This window comes from Cebus imitator, unplaced genomic scaffold, assembly GCF_001604975.1.
Source record: "Cebus imitator isolate Cc_AM_T3 unplaced genomic scaffold, Cebus_imitator-1.0 Scaffold396, whole genome shotgun sequence".
Taxonomy (NCBI): Eukaryota; Metazoa; Chordata; class Mammalia; order Primates; family Cebidae; genus Cebus; species Cebus imitator.
In genome coordinates, this window is record NW_016107711.1 from 1849175 (window position 1) to 1865446 (window position 16272).

Genomic DNA, 16272 nt, shown 5'->3' on the forward strand with positions numbered 1-16272 from the left:
CTTCCCACCCCCTAGTTCAGGGTATGGGCTTCACAGTCCACGTTGCTAGGGACACTGTAAGATTGAACTCAGGGCTGGGCATGGTGGCTCACGCCTGGAATCCCAGCACCTTGGGAGGCTGAGGTGGGCAGATCACCTGGGGTCAGGAGTTCAAGACCAGCTTGACCAACATGCTGAAACCCCATCTGTACTAAAAAGACAAAAATTCACCAGGTGTGGTGGCAGGCACCTGTCATCCCAGCTGCTCAGGGGACTGAGGCATGAGAATTGCTTGAACCTGGTGAACCCAGGAGGCGGAGCTTGCCGTGAGAGGAGGTCACGCCACTGCACTGCACTCCAGCATGGGCCGTAGAGTGAGACTCCATCAAAAAAAACAAAGAAAGAAAACATTCCCCTCTGGATGCCGGCTGGACAGCTCTTGGTCTTGTCCTTGACTTTTAGGCAGTTCTTAGCTCACAGAGAGAGCAGCATTAAATATCATCAATAAAGTACCTCATTAGGCATAGTTTTAATAATGCACAACACTCCATTTTTATTGAAATATTTTTGTCAAAAGACTGATAGATGTAAAAAGCTAGAAATAGAGAACCCCAGAATGCTAGAGCTGGGAGGGATCTGAGAAGCTTCTAGTCTAATCTCATTTTACAGATGAGGCCTGAGGATTTGGGGTTGATTCTCACTGAGGCTCTGTCCTGGGCTGCCCCAGTGCTGTGAGGAACAGGAGCGGAGGCACATGGCACCCATGTTGGTCTCTGAGATGCCATCACTTACAGCCTCTCCCCATCAGCCAGGGCCTTGGACACAGCCCCAGCCTGAGCTGAAACCTGCCCTGGAACAGGAAGTGCCTGGAACCCTCACTGCTGTCGCCGTGGTGCTCACAACCACCCAGGAAGCCAAAGGCAAGCTCCCCCTGCCAAAGCGCCTTGGCCCATAAGAAGGAAAGGGTGAGCCCCAGATGTGATGATTGCTTCCAGGCTTCAAGCTCAGAAGGCGCCCAGCCCCCAGCTCTCCTGTAACTCAGAGGCCAGTGTGATGGGAGCTTCTCCACTCAGCACACGTCCACTGTAAACACGCCTGTGCTGGGCAAAAGGGCTTTGGGACAGTAAGTACGATGGGTACTTTTCAGCCACTTCAGAGGCCAAGAAGGGTGTCCTAGTGACAAGTGCTGCTTCGACTTGGGTCCCTCGGGAGGGAGTTTGGGGAATCAGGAGAGGTCTGGGAGCTAAGAGACCATTGCAGGTAGTTCCTGCCCACCCACAAGGACCTAGGCACAGACTCTCAAAATGCATGAAGGGGGCAGGGCGCGGGGGCTCAAGCCTGTAATCCCAAAACTTTGGGAGGCCAAGGTGGGTGGATCACAGGTCAGGAGTTCAAGACCAGCCTGGCCAACATGATGAAATCCCCGTCTCTACCAAAATTATAAAAAATTAACCAAGTGTAGTGGCATGCACCTGTAATCCCAGCTACTCGGGAGGCTGAGGCAGGAGAATTGCTTGAACTCAGGTGGCGGAGGTTGCAGTGAGCCGAGATTGTGCCACTGCACTCCAGCCTGGGCAACAGAGTGAGACTTCATCTCAAAAACAAAAACAAAACGTATGAAGGGGCAGATTGCCTGGTGGGATGAAAAAAGAACAAACACATTTCCAGGCCGTTGAAATGTCCCTGGGTCTCAAGATCAGCTACAAAACTTCTCGGATATTGATCTAAGAAAGCAGGAGCTTTGGATAGCTGAGTGCAAACCCCAGCCTCCCTCTCTCTGTAACTGAAGCGGTGCCCCATGGGCATGGCGAGCCCTATCTCTGTGGGGTTTATTCTGTGCCGACCGGGTCACCTTTAGAATGGAACCCTCTTCTCTCTTCTCAGATTCCTTTAGGCCACTTTGAGGATTCGGTGTCTGCCTAGGACGGTGGGAAGCTGGTGAAGGATTGTAAACTGAGGAATTCATCATTCTGGCTCCTATAAGGTAAAGCAATCAGAAAAGCATGTATGTGTTACCTGAGGTGGGAGAAGCCTCCTCATGCAAGTTGGGAACTCAGCCATCAAGGAAAACACACATTGCTCTGAACTGAAATGTACCTCTGGAAGCTTCTTGAACAGCCAAAGATGCTCTTAACACACATGCATACGCAGATGTGATTGCCAATTAGGACACCAGCAGATGGGTACAGACACCAGGGCCATTTTTGTACCCAGACCCGTTTTCTTTTTCTTTTTTTTTTCCTTTTTTTTTTTTTTAGTTTTTTGAGACGGAGTTTCACTCTTGTTGCCCAGGCTAGAGTGCAATGGTCCCAGCTCAGCTCACTGAAACCTCCACCTCCCAGGTTCAAGCGATCCTCCTGCCTCAGCCTCCCAAGGAGGTGGGGTTGCAGGCATGCACCACTGTGTCTGACTAATTTTGTATTTTTAGTACAGACAGGGTTTCATCATGTTGATCAGGCTGGTCTCGAACTCCTGACCTCAGGTGATCTACCCACTTCAGCCTCCCAAATGCTGGGGTTACAAGCGTGAGCCACTGCAACTGGCCCCCAGATATGTTTTCAAATTAGAGATTGGCAAAGGAAATTCACAAACACATTTTTGTACCTCATAAAACAATTTGTTTACCATAAACAAAGTCAAAAGACAAATGATTCACTTTTGCAACATGTATAGCAGATAAAATGTTAGTGTCGATAGTACAAAGAAAGCTCCTAAAAAAAAAAAAAAAAAAAAAAAAAAAAAAAAAAAAAAAAAAAAAAAAAAAAAAAAAAAAAAAAAAAAAAAAAAAAAAAAAAAAAAAAAAAAAAAAAAAAAAAAAACGCTAAGGAAACTATGGTAACCCAGGAGAAAAATGGGAAAAGCCTGTGATCAGGCCGTTTGCAGAAAAGAAAAATTAAAGGGCCAGTAAATATATAAAAGAATGCTCAACCTGACTGGTAGCCAGGAAAGTTCAAATTAAACAGTAATCTGAAACCATCTGGCACTCACCAGTTTAGCAAAAATAAAGATGATGATACTACCTAGTACTGGAGATGTTGTGAAAAAAAAAAAAAAAACACTTATACATTGATGACAGGAGTGTTCATTGTTGCAATTTTGGGGCAAGTGAGCTGGTATTAACTATTTCAGCTGAAGATACCTATTTCTAACATAACTATACCACTTGGAAGACTATTTCATAGAATTCAAAGCAGTAACACAAGATATATATATATATACACAAACATACACACATATATTTAGATGCAGATATAGGTAACATACAGATACATGTATGCACACATGTACACAAACTGCTCTAATGTGTATGCATATTGTTCCCATTGTTATGGTAATAAAATATAGGAAACAACCTGAATGACTATTGGCAGAGGGATATTTTAATAATGACGTATCCACTGTATGAAATAATATGGGGCCAGGAACAGTGGCTCATGCCTATAATCTCGGCACTTTGGGAGGCCAAGGCAAAAGGATTGCTTGATGTCAGGAGTTCAAGACCAGTCTGGGCAACCCTGGCTCTAGAAAGATTAAAAAATCAGCTAGGTGTAGTTGATGCCTGTAATCCCAGCTACTTAGGAGGCTATAGTGGGAAGATCACTCGAGCCCAGGAGATTGAGGCTGCCGTGAGCCTTTATCACACCACTGCACTCCAGGCTGGGCAACATCAAGACCCTATCCCCCCACAAAAAGAAAAAGTAATACTACACGGCTTTTCTAATTTTTTCTTGTCCTGTCATTGTGTTGGTTTGCTCATTACAACAAGCATGTATTATTAATACTTTTGCAATTAAAAGTCCAATTAAGGTAATTAAAAGGAAAAGGAAAGCCTGTCTGCCCAGGTGGAATGGAAATTCCATGACGTGCATTTTGCTCACTGCTGTCTCAGAAATGGCTGACACCTTGTTCCATATGGCAACTGCACAGGAAATGCTTGTTGGTGGATGGAGGAACCATAGCATGGCTGTGATGCAGGTGAAGTGCTGTTTGGGGAGCAAAGGGGAGGTCAGCTGAGGTTCTTGGTCATCAAGTGCCATGGATTCTGCTGGTTTTACTAATTTACCCACTTCTTCACTTCTCTGATGTGGCTCTGGGGAACTGCCCAGCCCCCAGTGCATGGTCTTGTTGGGAGAATTCGTCAAGGTGTCTGCCCTCAGGGGCAAAGACTGGGCCCCTGAGCTAAGCCAGGGCAGTTGGGGCCTCTCGTTGAGAATCTGGATTGAGCAGAACCCCGCATAGATGGACTGTGAAAGAGCCGACTCATGCTAGAGGCAGTGTCTGACACCAGCCACCAGCTGCTGATCCCTGCAGCTGCTTCCTCTTCTTTCCAGAGAGTTCTCCAGTTTCCTTTTCCACCTGAGACCCTCCTCCCATCACCATCCTTCCAATCAATCTTAACCTCCCCCTAACCCCATAATCAAATGGGTTTCTGTTGCTTGTAACCTAGTTGCCCTGAGAATGTTCAGAGACAGCTGGAAAGTCCTTCCACTCTCCCTCTTTCAGGGCTCCGGAAGCTAGGGTGACCATCAGTCCACTGGGCTCCAGGGCAGCCCTGGTCTACAGCCATTGTCCAGGCCTGATTATTAATATCACCCCTTTACTCTCCTGGTCTGAATGATCAATTATGTGATCAGCCTACTTATAGCTATCTCCCGGTCTTCCTCACATTGGCAAAGGATTGTCTTCTGTTTTGCTTTATCTGAGCCACTTTCCCAGAGTAACAGCAGGGATCTGTCTACTAATGTGCTTACAAACAACAACAACAACAACAAGATATTCTCTTGACTGATAAATAACCCACATTCGAGGCTTATTCACTATTGTGCCTGTGGCAAAATATAGATTCTTTAGGCCAGTCTCCTCCATAATATTTTGAAGAAATCCTTTGGAAAAGCATGGAGAATTTCACCTTTACCTCTTTTGTCTTCCAGGTTGCCTATCTTTTCTCTCCTGTGTAATCTCCACTCTCATTCATGATCATGTCAAACGTGGTAAGTAGATCGGTTTCTCAAGAAGGTAGGTGATGAGAAGAAGCACTTGGTTATGGTCATTTGGACCAATTTCTACAAGGGGCTGGGTCCTGCACCACCGAGGACCTCAAGCGTATTGGCTGACTCGGCTGGAAAGAGTGTGTCCAGGCAGCGCCATCCAGAAAGCAGAGAGCGGGCTTGTGGTCTGAGCTGACGATGTTTTACTTCTCATGTGACAGCAGGACTATGTCTAGACTCAGATTCCACAGTCATTAATCACCCACCATCTTCTCGGCCCTATACTAAGGCATATTTCCCAAACTTTATTCTATTTTATACTTTTCACCACACTGGAAACAAGATGATATCCCCACAATCCCCACCATGGCCATCCTCACCATCTTTGTCACAATTGCCATTACTGTCACCACCACCACCTGTTATTCCCATTTTACACATGAGATCTGAGAGCCTCAAAATGTTAAATACCTTGCTCAAAGTCACACAACCAGAAAGTAGCAGTTACAAGATTTGAACTCAGATCCTCTGGTCCATGGCCCATGGTCTCGCCACCTCTCCATTGGTGCCGTGGGTGGCTTGGGATCAATGACATCCATTTCTGTGGGTCCCTCCTGGTGCTTTTTTCCTGGCTAGGTTGCATTAAGCCTTCAGTCTAAGGTTTATATCCATGCTGGGTATCATCCTTCTCCCTTAAGAAAATTGCTGAATTTCCCCTGGAGCCTCAAGAAAATGTCTAAGTAAAAGTCCCTGCCCAAAGACTCAGCAGTTCCACTCCTGGATATATAACCGAAAGAATAAAAAGACAGGTGTTCAAAGAAAAACTTGTCCATGAATATTCACCGCATTCTTCACAATAGCCAAAAGGTATAAACAACCCAAGTACCCATCAACTAATGAAGGAACAAACAAAATGTGGAATTTTTACACAATAGAATATTATTTAGCCTTAAAAAGGAATAAGTACCAACACACGGATGAACCTTGGAAACATTATGTGAAAGATGCCATTCACAAACAGCCACATATTGTGTGATTCCACTTACATGCAATACCCAGAATAGGCAAAAGCATGAAATCAGAACTTAGACACTAATCTTAGAAAGCAGATTAGTGGTTGTCAGGACTGGGCATGGGGGAACAGTGAGTGACAATTTCATAGGTATGGAATTTCTTTGGGGGGTAATGAGAATGTTCTGGAATTAGATAGTGGTATGGTTGCATAACATTGTAAGTGTACTAAATGCCACAAAATTGTACACTATAAAACAGATCAAATTTTACGTTTTATGTATTTTACCACTGTTAAAAAATATTCCTTGCCCAAGATCTCCACAGTTTCACATCTCTCTGTATGACAACTTAGGGTAAGTACTCAAAGAACAGTACTTAAAGCATAATGCTATCCCTGCTTGTGGATTCTTCAGAGAGCTACCTGCAAAAAACAATCTTTCTCCCTGGCCTCTCGCCTCTGACACCCCTTGTCCTAGATCTTAAATTCCAAATTATTTTATAGCTTGAGACTCTTGGTCAGTGGAATACAGCGTCTTTGGCTTGAGAAGATATCTCGTGAGAAATATTAGCCATGTTCAAAAATTAACCAGCACTGTAAAATTTGTCTTGATTTCCTTTCTCCTATACAATTTGGAAAATCTGGCCTTCATGTGAGGTTAGAAAAAGATGTCTTCTCTTTCTTTGATTACCAAGCAGCACAGAGCTCAGCTGGAACGCCGGATCGCTGGCTCAACCAACCGGTGGCGCTTCCCCAAACAGCCTTTTTCTGGGGACCTGCTCTCACTTTCCCAGAAGTGCAAGGCTCTGAGTATAGACTTTGAGGAAGCTCTGAGGAACCCAGACAGGTAGGGAGACTCAAAGGTTTGTGGCACGGAATGGCCCATCATTCCTGGGGGGGAAGGTGCCTAATGGCTGGGCCACTCTGATTGGCTGGAGTGGCTGTCACAGGCACATCTGTAAGGAAGGCTCGCTCTGGAGCCAGCTGTTAGGCATGGACAGGGTCATAGTGACTACTTCCTCTGTGAATGTCTGTGGGTGGTGACAAAAGCACAGAGAAAGACTGAAGCTTTTTTTTTTTTTTTTTAACAGTTTTTCTTCTCATGGGAATGTTGAACCCAAACAGGCTTCTGAGTTTATCATCCAGGAGCCAATTGATTTCTTGACAAACAAAACCTAGTTAGTCCTGGCTCGGTGTTTAGACAGCTTGTGGGGAATGTCCATTTTCACCCAATCGATCGATCCTCTCTCAGCCTCATGGCGTTCCGAGCAGGAGGCTGGACCCTCACTTCCCCATGTGATAAGTTCTCCCTTGCCTCTCCTGGAAACACAGAGCTGGACCCTTGCCTTAGTCTGTTTGTGTTGAAGGCGCAGAAATTTATAAAGAAAAGAGGTTTATTTGGCTCAAGGTTCTGCAGGCTGTACAAGAAGCATGGCACCAGCATCTACTCAGCGTCTGGTGAGGTCCTCAGGCTGCTTGTACTCATGGTGGAAGGTAGAGAGTAACCATTATGCAGAGGTCACATGGCAAGTGAGGAAACCAGAGAGAGGAGAGAGGGGAGGTCCTGGGCTCTTGTTAACAACCAGCTCTTGCGGGAACCGAGAGTGAGAAGTCACCCCTGAGCGAGGGTGTTAGTCTATTCACGAGGGATCTGCCCTTATGTCCAAAATATCTCCCATTAGGCCCCACCTCCAACATTGGGGATCAAATTTCTACATGAGATTTGGAGGAAACAAACATGCAATTTGTAGCAACCCTATTGCAGAAGGCACACCTCATTTTGCTGGGGCATGGACCTAGCTTGATGCCACTGCCATCCCTAGGCTGGCAGCATCTGTCTTGTGAGCTCACAGACAAATCGAAGTGAGCATGGACTGTACTCCTGGGGCAGCACCCAGCACAGAAGAACTGCTTGCTCAGTCTTTGCTCAGCGAGTAGCCAAATCTTCCCTCTCTAGATCCACTGGCCAACCCTGTTCTATTGCCCAGTTCCTTAGTGTTAGGGATGCAGGTGCTGGAGCTATGCCTGGGCATAGGGGCAAAGTGATCCTAAAAGCTGATGAGAGGGTCTGGGCAGCAGGAACGAAATCTTCAGGAGTCACTGAGCTAAAGTGGAAGTGGTGGCCTGAGGGGTGGGGTGCAGAAATGGCATTTGGTGCTGGGCATTTGGACTGTTAAAAGCAGTCTATCGACAGGGATGGAATCCCCACTTCTTGACCTACTTCTTCTGTGACCTTTAGTAGGTGGTTAAGCCTCTTTGGGCCTTAGTTTCCTCATCTTTAAAATGGTTATATAGCACCTTCTTCAAGATGAAGAGTTATCTTGAGGATTAAATGAAGCCATAGATTGAAAATGCTTAGTTAGCACTGTTTCTGGCAAATAGTAGATGCTTAATAAACAGAACTTTTTTACTGCCTGAGTAGCATGTTAATAGTTGATCCCAGTGATTTTATTTTGGGGTGCCTCAGCTCTGTGCTCTGCCAGCCAATACCCCCATTATTTCATTCTGCCTCCTTGCACCTTCCCCAGTTCCTTCCTCCAAGACAACACCTTCCTCCAGCACAACAGCAGGGACAGAGGAACCGGTCTTCCTGGGAGAAGGTTTTACACATGGGGCTTGCTCCTTTGTGATGTTGGGGAGCTGCATGTCCAGAGGTAGCAGATACTCTCTGGTGTTCTGGGTGAGTCTACACCCATGCATCTGGTGCTCAGCTGATCCAGGCTCGGTTCTGCCTGGGCACTTGGGCTCTGTTCCCTGAGCGCCTTGTCCTCCTCCTGAGATGGTGGGCTAGCCTGGGCACATGGTTATTGTTGATTATGATGACAGCAGAAGACACGAGGGTAAGCCCAGGAGCACATGTGTGTTTTAAACCTTCCACCATTTCACATCCACTAGCATCCCATGAACTGAGGCAAGTCACATGGCCAAACTCACAGTCAAGGGACAGAAAACACACTCTATCTCCTTATGGAGAGAATCTTGCAAGACGAATGCAAAAGGTGCGGACACAGGGAGGGATGAAGAGTTGGAGTCACTGGTACATTCTACGGAGTGTGGGAGAAACTGATTTTCTGTAATGAACACAAACTTGTCTGGGGACTGTGGCTCGTACTTGTAATCCTGGTGCTTTGGGAGGCCAAGGTAGGAGGATTGCTTGAGGACAGGAATTTGAGACCAGCATGGGGCAACATGGTGAGACCCTGTCTCTACGAAATATTTTAAAATTAGCCAGGCACGGCGGCGCACACTTGTAGTCCCAGCTAGTCGGGAGACTGAGGTGGGAGGTTTACTTGAGTCGAGGAGGTTAAGGCTGCATGCAGTGAGCTATGGATTGTGCTGTTTCAGCCTGGGAGAGAGAGCGAGACTTTGTCTCTAAAAATAAAAAAGAGAGAAAGAGAAACACACATACAGACACACACACACACACACACACACGCACACACACACACACACCCTTTTTCTTTGTCTTCACAATAGGAATTTATTCCATGTGATTGTGAGAAACATCTTAGAATAAAGGTTGTGTTTAATTTAGATAATAACATGAAGGGCTTTTTCCTGGTAACTCTTGTGAACCTTCAGGCATCAGGCAACTGTCAGAGGCAAACTCCACTGTCAGTAAGGGTCTGGAATGCCCCATGCCACATACATTATGTCCTCCAAAGTGCTCCATGGCTGTTCCTGCCCCCACCTTGGCAAGCTGTGTTTGTGTCGTGGATGATGTCATTGCTGCTTTTCCCAGCTGGGGGTGCTGTCCGCGTGGACGGGAGCGGGGACCAATCTGTATTTCTTGAGTTATGGAAAGGGTCATTCATGGTGGAAAGCTGAGGGACCGGGCTCTCAGCTTCCCGTCTATTTTGGGTATGTCATTGTGCCCCGCTGGCCAGCACTTCGTTCTGTTGTGTCTGTGGGTTTTCATGATGCAGGGAGCTCCTAGTGAGCCAGTCAGAGGTGCTATCTTCAGGCTGCTGATCTTCTTGCCTTGGTCCTTTGGCAGGGCCTGGGGCACCAAGTGTGGGAGAGGAGGCTGAGAGGAGGACGTGCTAACTTCCTTGCAGGCACCCTAATCTTTTCATGCCTTAGTTTATGTGCAAATCGGGGATGCCGTCTTACAGGGTTGCTGTGAGAAAATTATGATGTAATTCATGTAAGGAGCTTAGAAAAGTGTCTGGCACATAAATGCTCAATGCACACATGTCAAGCGTGTCACTGGGCTCCACTGGCGTATACGAATGCATGGTGTCATGGAAACCCAGAGATCCAGCACGGGAGGTGTGACTCAGGCCAGGCTGGGGAGGGGGTACCCCCACAAAGGCTTAGGGGATTATGGCCCTAGGAAAGACCCAGAGCTCTCCCTGTCCGCAGCTGGTAAAGCTGCCTGGTGGTTTTCCCCATTTCTGCCCACAAAGCCAAGTCCATTCTAAGGGTGGGAGGAGGTCATGCTTAAGAGGTGAGGATGGGAAGAAGGGACCCGTATATTTTATTTTATTTTTAACCAGAAAGTAGTTCTGGGAGAGAGACTACAGACCAATGACCCATTTTATAGAAGTGTTAACCTGAATAACAAACAGCAGAAGAAGACTCTCTAAAGAAGTTGATGTTTATTCTGGAACAGGCATTACAATGGAATGCCTGTGCCACCGTAAGCTATGTGTATATTCAGGGAGGTAAAGAAAAATAAAGGGTTTTGTTAGTTTGTTTTGTTTTGAGAATGGTCTTGCTTTGTTGCCCAGGCTGGAGTGCAGTAGTACAATCACAGCTCACTGCGGCCTCAACCTCCCAGACTCAATTGATCCTCCTGCCTCAGCCTCCCAAGCAACTGGGACCACAGACATTGCCACCACATGCTAAATTTTTTATTTAATATGTTGTAGAGACGGGGTCTCTCTATGTTGCCCAGGCTGGTCTCAAACTCCCAGGCTCAAGTAATGCTCCTGCTCAGCCTCCCAAAGTATTGGGATTATAGGCATGCGCCACCGTGCCTGGCAAGACAAAGGTTTTTAAAGGAAAAGTGAGGAGGATTACCTCATTGCTCTGAGATAATTATCCTTGGCTCCAAGGATCCGTAACAAGGGTGACACCAGTTCAAGTTGCTAGGCAGATGTCCGCCCAGTACTTTTTTGTGTGTGAGGTTGTGATGGCCTTTGTGTACAGTTGTAGGTTTTGCAGAGTCTTTTGTGATAGTTCTTATTATCGGGCATTCATGAGTGAGAATTCTCCCTTCTTGGCCTTCCCCACCTCTATTTGTTGGGTGGGGTTCTTTTTGTTTTTTTTTTTGTTTTTTTTAAAGAGATTTAGAGACAAGGTCTCACCCAGTTGCCCAGGCTAGAACATGATGGCCATTCACAGGCATAATCATAGCTCACTGCGGCCTTGAACTCCTGGACTGAAGCAGTCCTCCTGCCTCAGCCTTGCGAGTAGGGGCTACGGGAACATGCTACCATGGCAGGCTCCATCAGGGTTTCTAATATGTCATAACTCCATTTTTATTTTGACACCTTTCCCAGAGACAATGAAAGGGAGAATGAATGAAAGGGAGAATGAATGAAAGGGAGGATGCTAACTGAATGCATATCTGTGCCAGGCGTTCCAAACACTCTCTTTCACTCCCCGCTTCCTCTGGGACCAAGAGGCAGAAAATGGAAGAACTGGGGTCCAGCCCCAGGTCTATGTAATTCTTCCTAGTTAATCAAATTGGCATTTTGCCCTTTGGATAGTCCACATGTCCATGAGAAACTTACTTCCCCTTCTTCCCTGTCTGCCTTTCTCCATCATGGTCATGACTTTGGGGAGTGAGCTCCAGCCTAACAGCAGGTTCCCAGCATCCCCGCACCAGGCATTGCAATGGCAGTTCATCTCAGAACACTTAGTCCCAAACAGTGAGACAACTCACAGATGCCATGTGTTCTGTTCACTTTTCCAGTGATCCTAAAATGAACCCCAGCCCTTGGGAACTGCAGAGCCTACAGGATAAATTGTGTATCTTGACAAGCAGCCCTCACACCCAGGAGGAGGCAGTGCGCTTGCCTCTGTTTCCTGGCATCCCTTGGCTCAGCCGATAAAACTGATGTTTGTGTGGGTAGTTGAGTTCATGGACCTTGCGCCATATTTTCCAAAGTCTGTGACTCCATTTTGAGATCACGGTCTGAACTCTTGACTCTGGCCAGCCCTTTCCAGACGTGTCACCCAAGCCACGAGGGGGATCAAGGGAGGAAGCGAGGGTGGCTTGGGTCAGATCCCCACTGCTCCTGTTGAATAAACAAGTCCAGCTCCCACTGCCTGCCTTAGGCTGAGTCACTGGCAGCCATCCTCTCCCCTTGGAAAGGGCAGCACGTAGTTGGTAATTTTCTGGACACAGGCTCCCACCCATGCTTCCTGCATGCACCCTGGCCATGAGGTCTCCTGGGATTGTTGGAGACAGCATGGTGAAATTGACACGGCATGACACAGACCAGCTGTGGTCACAAGTGTCTCTTGGCTGGCTGGCTTTCTGGGATGACTGTCTTTAAGCCACGAATATGTGACTCAAATTTTATTTCACTTCCTAGCTCAGCATGATGAGTCCATGGTGTTTATGTTGTCATTCATTCATTTAATAAATATTGACTGAGCACCTGCAGGATGGCTTGAGCTAGGGTCATAGTCTGTCTTGCAGAGGATGCACAAGTAAACAGGCAGCCACAAGACACTCCAGATGGAGTTTTAAGGGGGAAATTCCAGGATGGGCAGGGGTAAAGCCACGGGCCCAGCATCCCCAGAGAAAGCAGCAACGAAGTTTATCCTGAAGGATGAGTAGGATCTTGGCTAGATGAAAGGTGAGGAGGAGAGCATTTGAGAGAGGGAACAGTGCATGCAAGAGATGAAAGCAGCAGTTGGCAGGTCCAGGTGCAGGCTGCGGAGAAGGGCTGGAGTGGGGACCGTTGAGGGACCAGGATGCAGAGATATGCAGGAGCTGGTTAGCCATGCTAAGAAGTTTGGGCTTTCCCCCAAGAGCAATGGGGACACACTGGAGGATTCTCAGCAGGAGAGAGACAAGACCAAATTTGCATTTTGTGGGAGGCAGGTGTCTGAGCAGAGTGGGGCTGGAGGCTGGGAGACTTTGGCAGTGACCAGAGGGAGATAACAGGGGCTTGAACGAAGGCTCTAGCAATAGCAACAAAGAGAGATGGACAAATTCAAAAGATCTAGGCAAGTGATGAGATGTAACAACACTCAGCATGCTGGCTTGGGCAACTGCAGCCTGGTGGTGCCATTTCCTGAAATGAGAATCTGAGCAGGTTAGGATTTGGTGTAGACGCTAAGTTTAGTTTTTGGATACACTGAGAGTGGGACCCGTATGACCTCTGAGCAAAATCGTTGGTGAGTTAACACCCCAGAAATGAGCAGAACCCTCTATTCTTTTCTCCCAGCAGAATATTTATTGAGTACCTACTATATGCCAGATAATGTTTTAGACACTCTATGTTATCAGGGGTATCATTCAGGCAGCCAAGTATGACCTCACATACCTCCTCGGTAAGGCCTACCCACAAACTGAAAACAGGAATCAGCATTATGAGCCAGCTATCAAAAAGCCTACCGTTTTTCAGATCAGCAGACAAACGGTGACCTGAAGATGCTCTTCCAAAGGCGAGATATGATTAGATTGACCAGTGGGTGCTTTAAGGAGGTTTATGCTAGAATGATGCTGTTGTCGTTGGAGAAAAATTATTAACTCCTGGATTTCATGTTTGTATTTTCCCTTGAGGTTATGCATTTCACAAATTCAGAAGCTTTTCTGTGGGAATTTGAAGAACAAGGACATCCAAAGTGGGGAAGCAAGTGAGTTTTTGTTATCTGTGGATTAAGCCAGAATGTTGCTGACTCCAGGGGCATCTTGTGGTCTTTATGGAAGAAAACCAGCCCATAAGCCAGGATGCTAGTCTATAAGTTGCAATTCTTATCCACTTCCCAGCATCTAAGAAATAATAAGTGCCCTGTAATTACTTGTCAAATGTGCCGTGAGTGAAGCCAAGCTTGGTAAACACATTTATACCCCTAGCTGTGATCAAGACAAACGTGTTGATGTCAATAAATAGCCCATATCTATAATCCCAGCAGGGAGGTGTGTGTATCACTTGAGGTCAGGAGTTTGGGATCAGCCTGGCCAATATGGTAAAACCCTGTCTCTACTAAAAATACAAAAATTAGCCAGGCTTGGTAGCATGCACCTGTAATTACAGCTACTTGGGAGCCTGAGGCAGGAGAATCGCTTAAACCCAGGAGGAGGAGGTTGCAGTGAGCTGAGATTGTGCCATTGCACTCCAGCATGGGTGTCAGAGCAAGATTCCATCTCAAAAAAAAAAAAAAAAAGTAGCCTTTGTACTGAAAGACTAAACCGAGTGTAGCTAGCATAAAGCAGCTGTCTCTTTGGCTCTGACCAGTCCTGACTTGGATGTTCACAGCTGCACTTGTTCAAGAGGACTTTTCTGAGGTAAGATTAAGAATCAGGATAAGTCCTTCCAGCTAGAAAAAGGGTCATTGAGCCTCATGAGGAGGCTGGACAGTTTCTTAAAGCACCTTTTGTTTTTTTTTTTTTTTTTTTTTTTTTTTTTTTTTTTTTTTTTTTTTTTAATAAAGCCTACTGCATGGTGTGGCTGCCTGAGATCAGAGCTAGCCTCTTTTCCAAAGAGAGGCTAATAAATTTTTTGCCCACCTTCAACTCTGAGCAAGAGAAGTAGTCTGAGACCATCTCGTGGAATGAGAGAAAGAGCTCTGAATTGATTAGTGATGGCTGCCATGCATTGACCATTCCGAAAGTGGAAACTGACATCCAGTGAGTGAACATGCTGTATCCACAGTTCCGTTCCTGCCTATGATCACCCTAATGGGCTGAGACTTTTTCTAACTCAGCATAACCAGACCACCTAAGGTGATGCAAGATTTGAGATACAAACCCCCCTGAACTCCAGCACCAAGCACTATCATAACATTGGTGAATAACGATCATAATAACAAGAAGAAAAATCAGCTACCCAAGGTCACACCGTGAAACTAATGGCAAAACCAAGAAATACATAGATGGGGCTAGTGGCCCTTCAGGTCCTGTCTGGCACTGAAATTGAGGGTCTTAGGCACCTCTCCTTCCCCCAGCTCTGTACTAACAACACAGGAGCTGAGCCATGCAGAGTCCTCTCCCCACAACCTCTTGAGCCTCCCCTGGCCTGCTATCCTTGGTTCCGCCCTCTGCCCTCCTATCAAAAAGCCCCGTTTTTTGTTATCATTGATTTTGTTCTCAGGATAGATGCCCCTGAAGAAAGTGTTCTACGGTTTGCAAAGAACCTTCTTCATATTGTCAAGGGAGGGTCGTGAGAATCCTGCCTCTTTGGTGGGCCTGCTATTGCCTTTCAGATGGGTCATGCTTTGGTACCCATAGCCCAGTAGTCCTCAACAGGGAATTGGTGGGTGATCTGGCTTCATGGGGAACACATGGCAGTGTCTGGAAACATTTTGGGTTGTCACAGCTGGAGAGGGAGTGCTACGGGCATGCAGTAGGAAGATGCCAGGGCTGCTGCTGGGTAAGGGACATGGTGTAAGGGACAGCGCCCCAACAGACACGTATCTGGCCCCAAATGTTTACAGTGCCGCGGCTGAGAAATACTGTCATGAGGAGGGGGCCCCCCAAAAGAGTCCCAGCTACCTTACTTCCCTGTTCCATGACCTTTCCTCATTCCCCACGTTGGAGGGCAGCGTGAGTGCCTCTGAAATCCTACAGTTGTTAGCTGACCGCTGTCCTGGACATGTGTCATGTCCTGGGTGACCTTGTAAGACTCCTTCAGTGTCTCCCTCAAAGCCCCTGTGCCCTCGAGGCCCACACTTCACCACTTCCTCTCTGAGATGCCTGTGGAAGCTGCTTGCCTGCTTCATCTGCTAATGACCCACCTAGCAAAGGAGACGGGGGAGGAAGCTGACGAGTCTTTGAGTGGGGACGTTATTGATGCGTTTGCTCAGTATCATTTTCTCTCCTCAGATGTGATTCTCGAGTGCCTGGGCTTCAAATGGGAACTCCATCAGCCCCAGCTTTTCCAGTCTCAGACCTTGGCCAAGCTCTACTTGGAAGCCCTGACACAGGGCAGCACATCCCCCCTAAAGGAGCTGGAGAAGCTTCTGCGAGGTACTTCCTCCCTGGCGCCCAGTGCTGGAGCCCCGGTGCCCTCTATCTTGAGAGTCCCCAGCTGGAAACATGGTTATCTGTTTTGAGACCACAGTCACTGTAGCAGTCAAGAGCAAGGCTCCTTATCTCATCCTGTGACA

At 46.9% G+C, this 16272-nt stretch overlaps 1 protein-coding gene across 3 annotated transcripts in view; it reads left to right on the forward strand.

Annotated features, from left to right (window-relative positions):
- Positions 1–877: 877 nt before the first annotated feature.
- The window catches only part of BTBD16 (BTB domain containing 16), a 66216-nt gene continuing 50821 nt past the window's right edge, over positions 878–16272 (forward strand). Inside the window, exons 1-5 of one of the 3 annotated variants that reach the window (XM_037731376.1) lie at positions 878–1102; positions 4911–4970; positions 6675–6826; positions 13727–13800; positions 15989–16132. In XM_037731376.1, coding sequence (XP_037587304.1) covers positions 4953–4970; positions 6675–6826; positions 13727–13800; positions 15989–16132 — 388 coding nt within the window. In that variant the 5' untranslated portion in view covers positions 878–1102; positions 4911–4952. Of the gene's footprint in view, positions 1103–4910; positions 4971–6674; positions 6827–13726; positions 13801–15988; positions 16133–16272 lie in introns of those variants that run through there. The other 2 variants (XM_037731377.1, XM_037731378.1) reach the window with 2 other exon arrangements.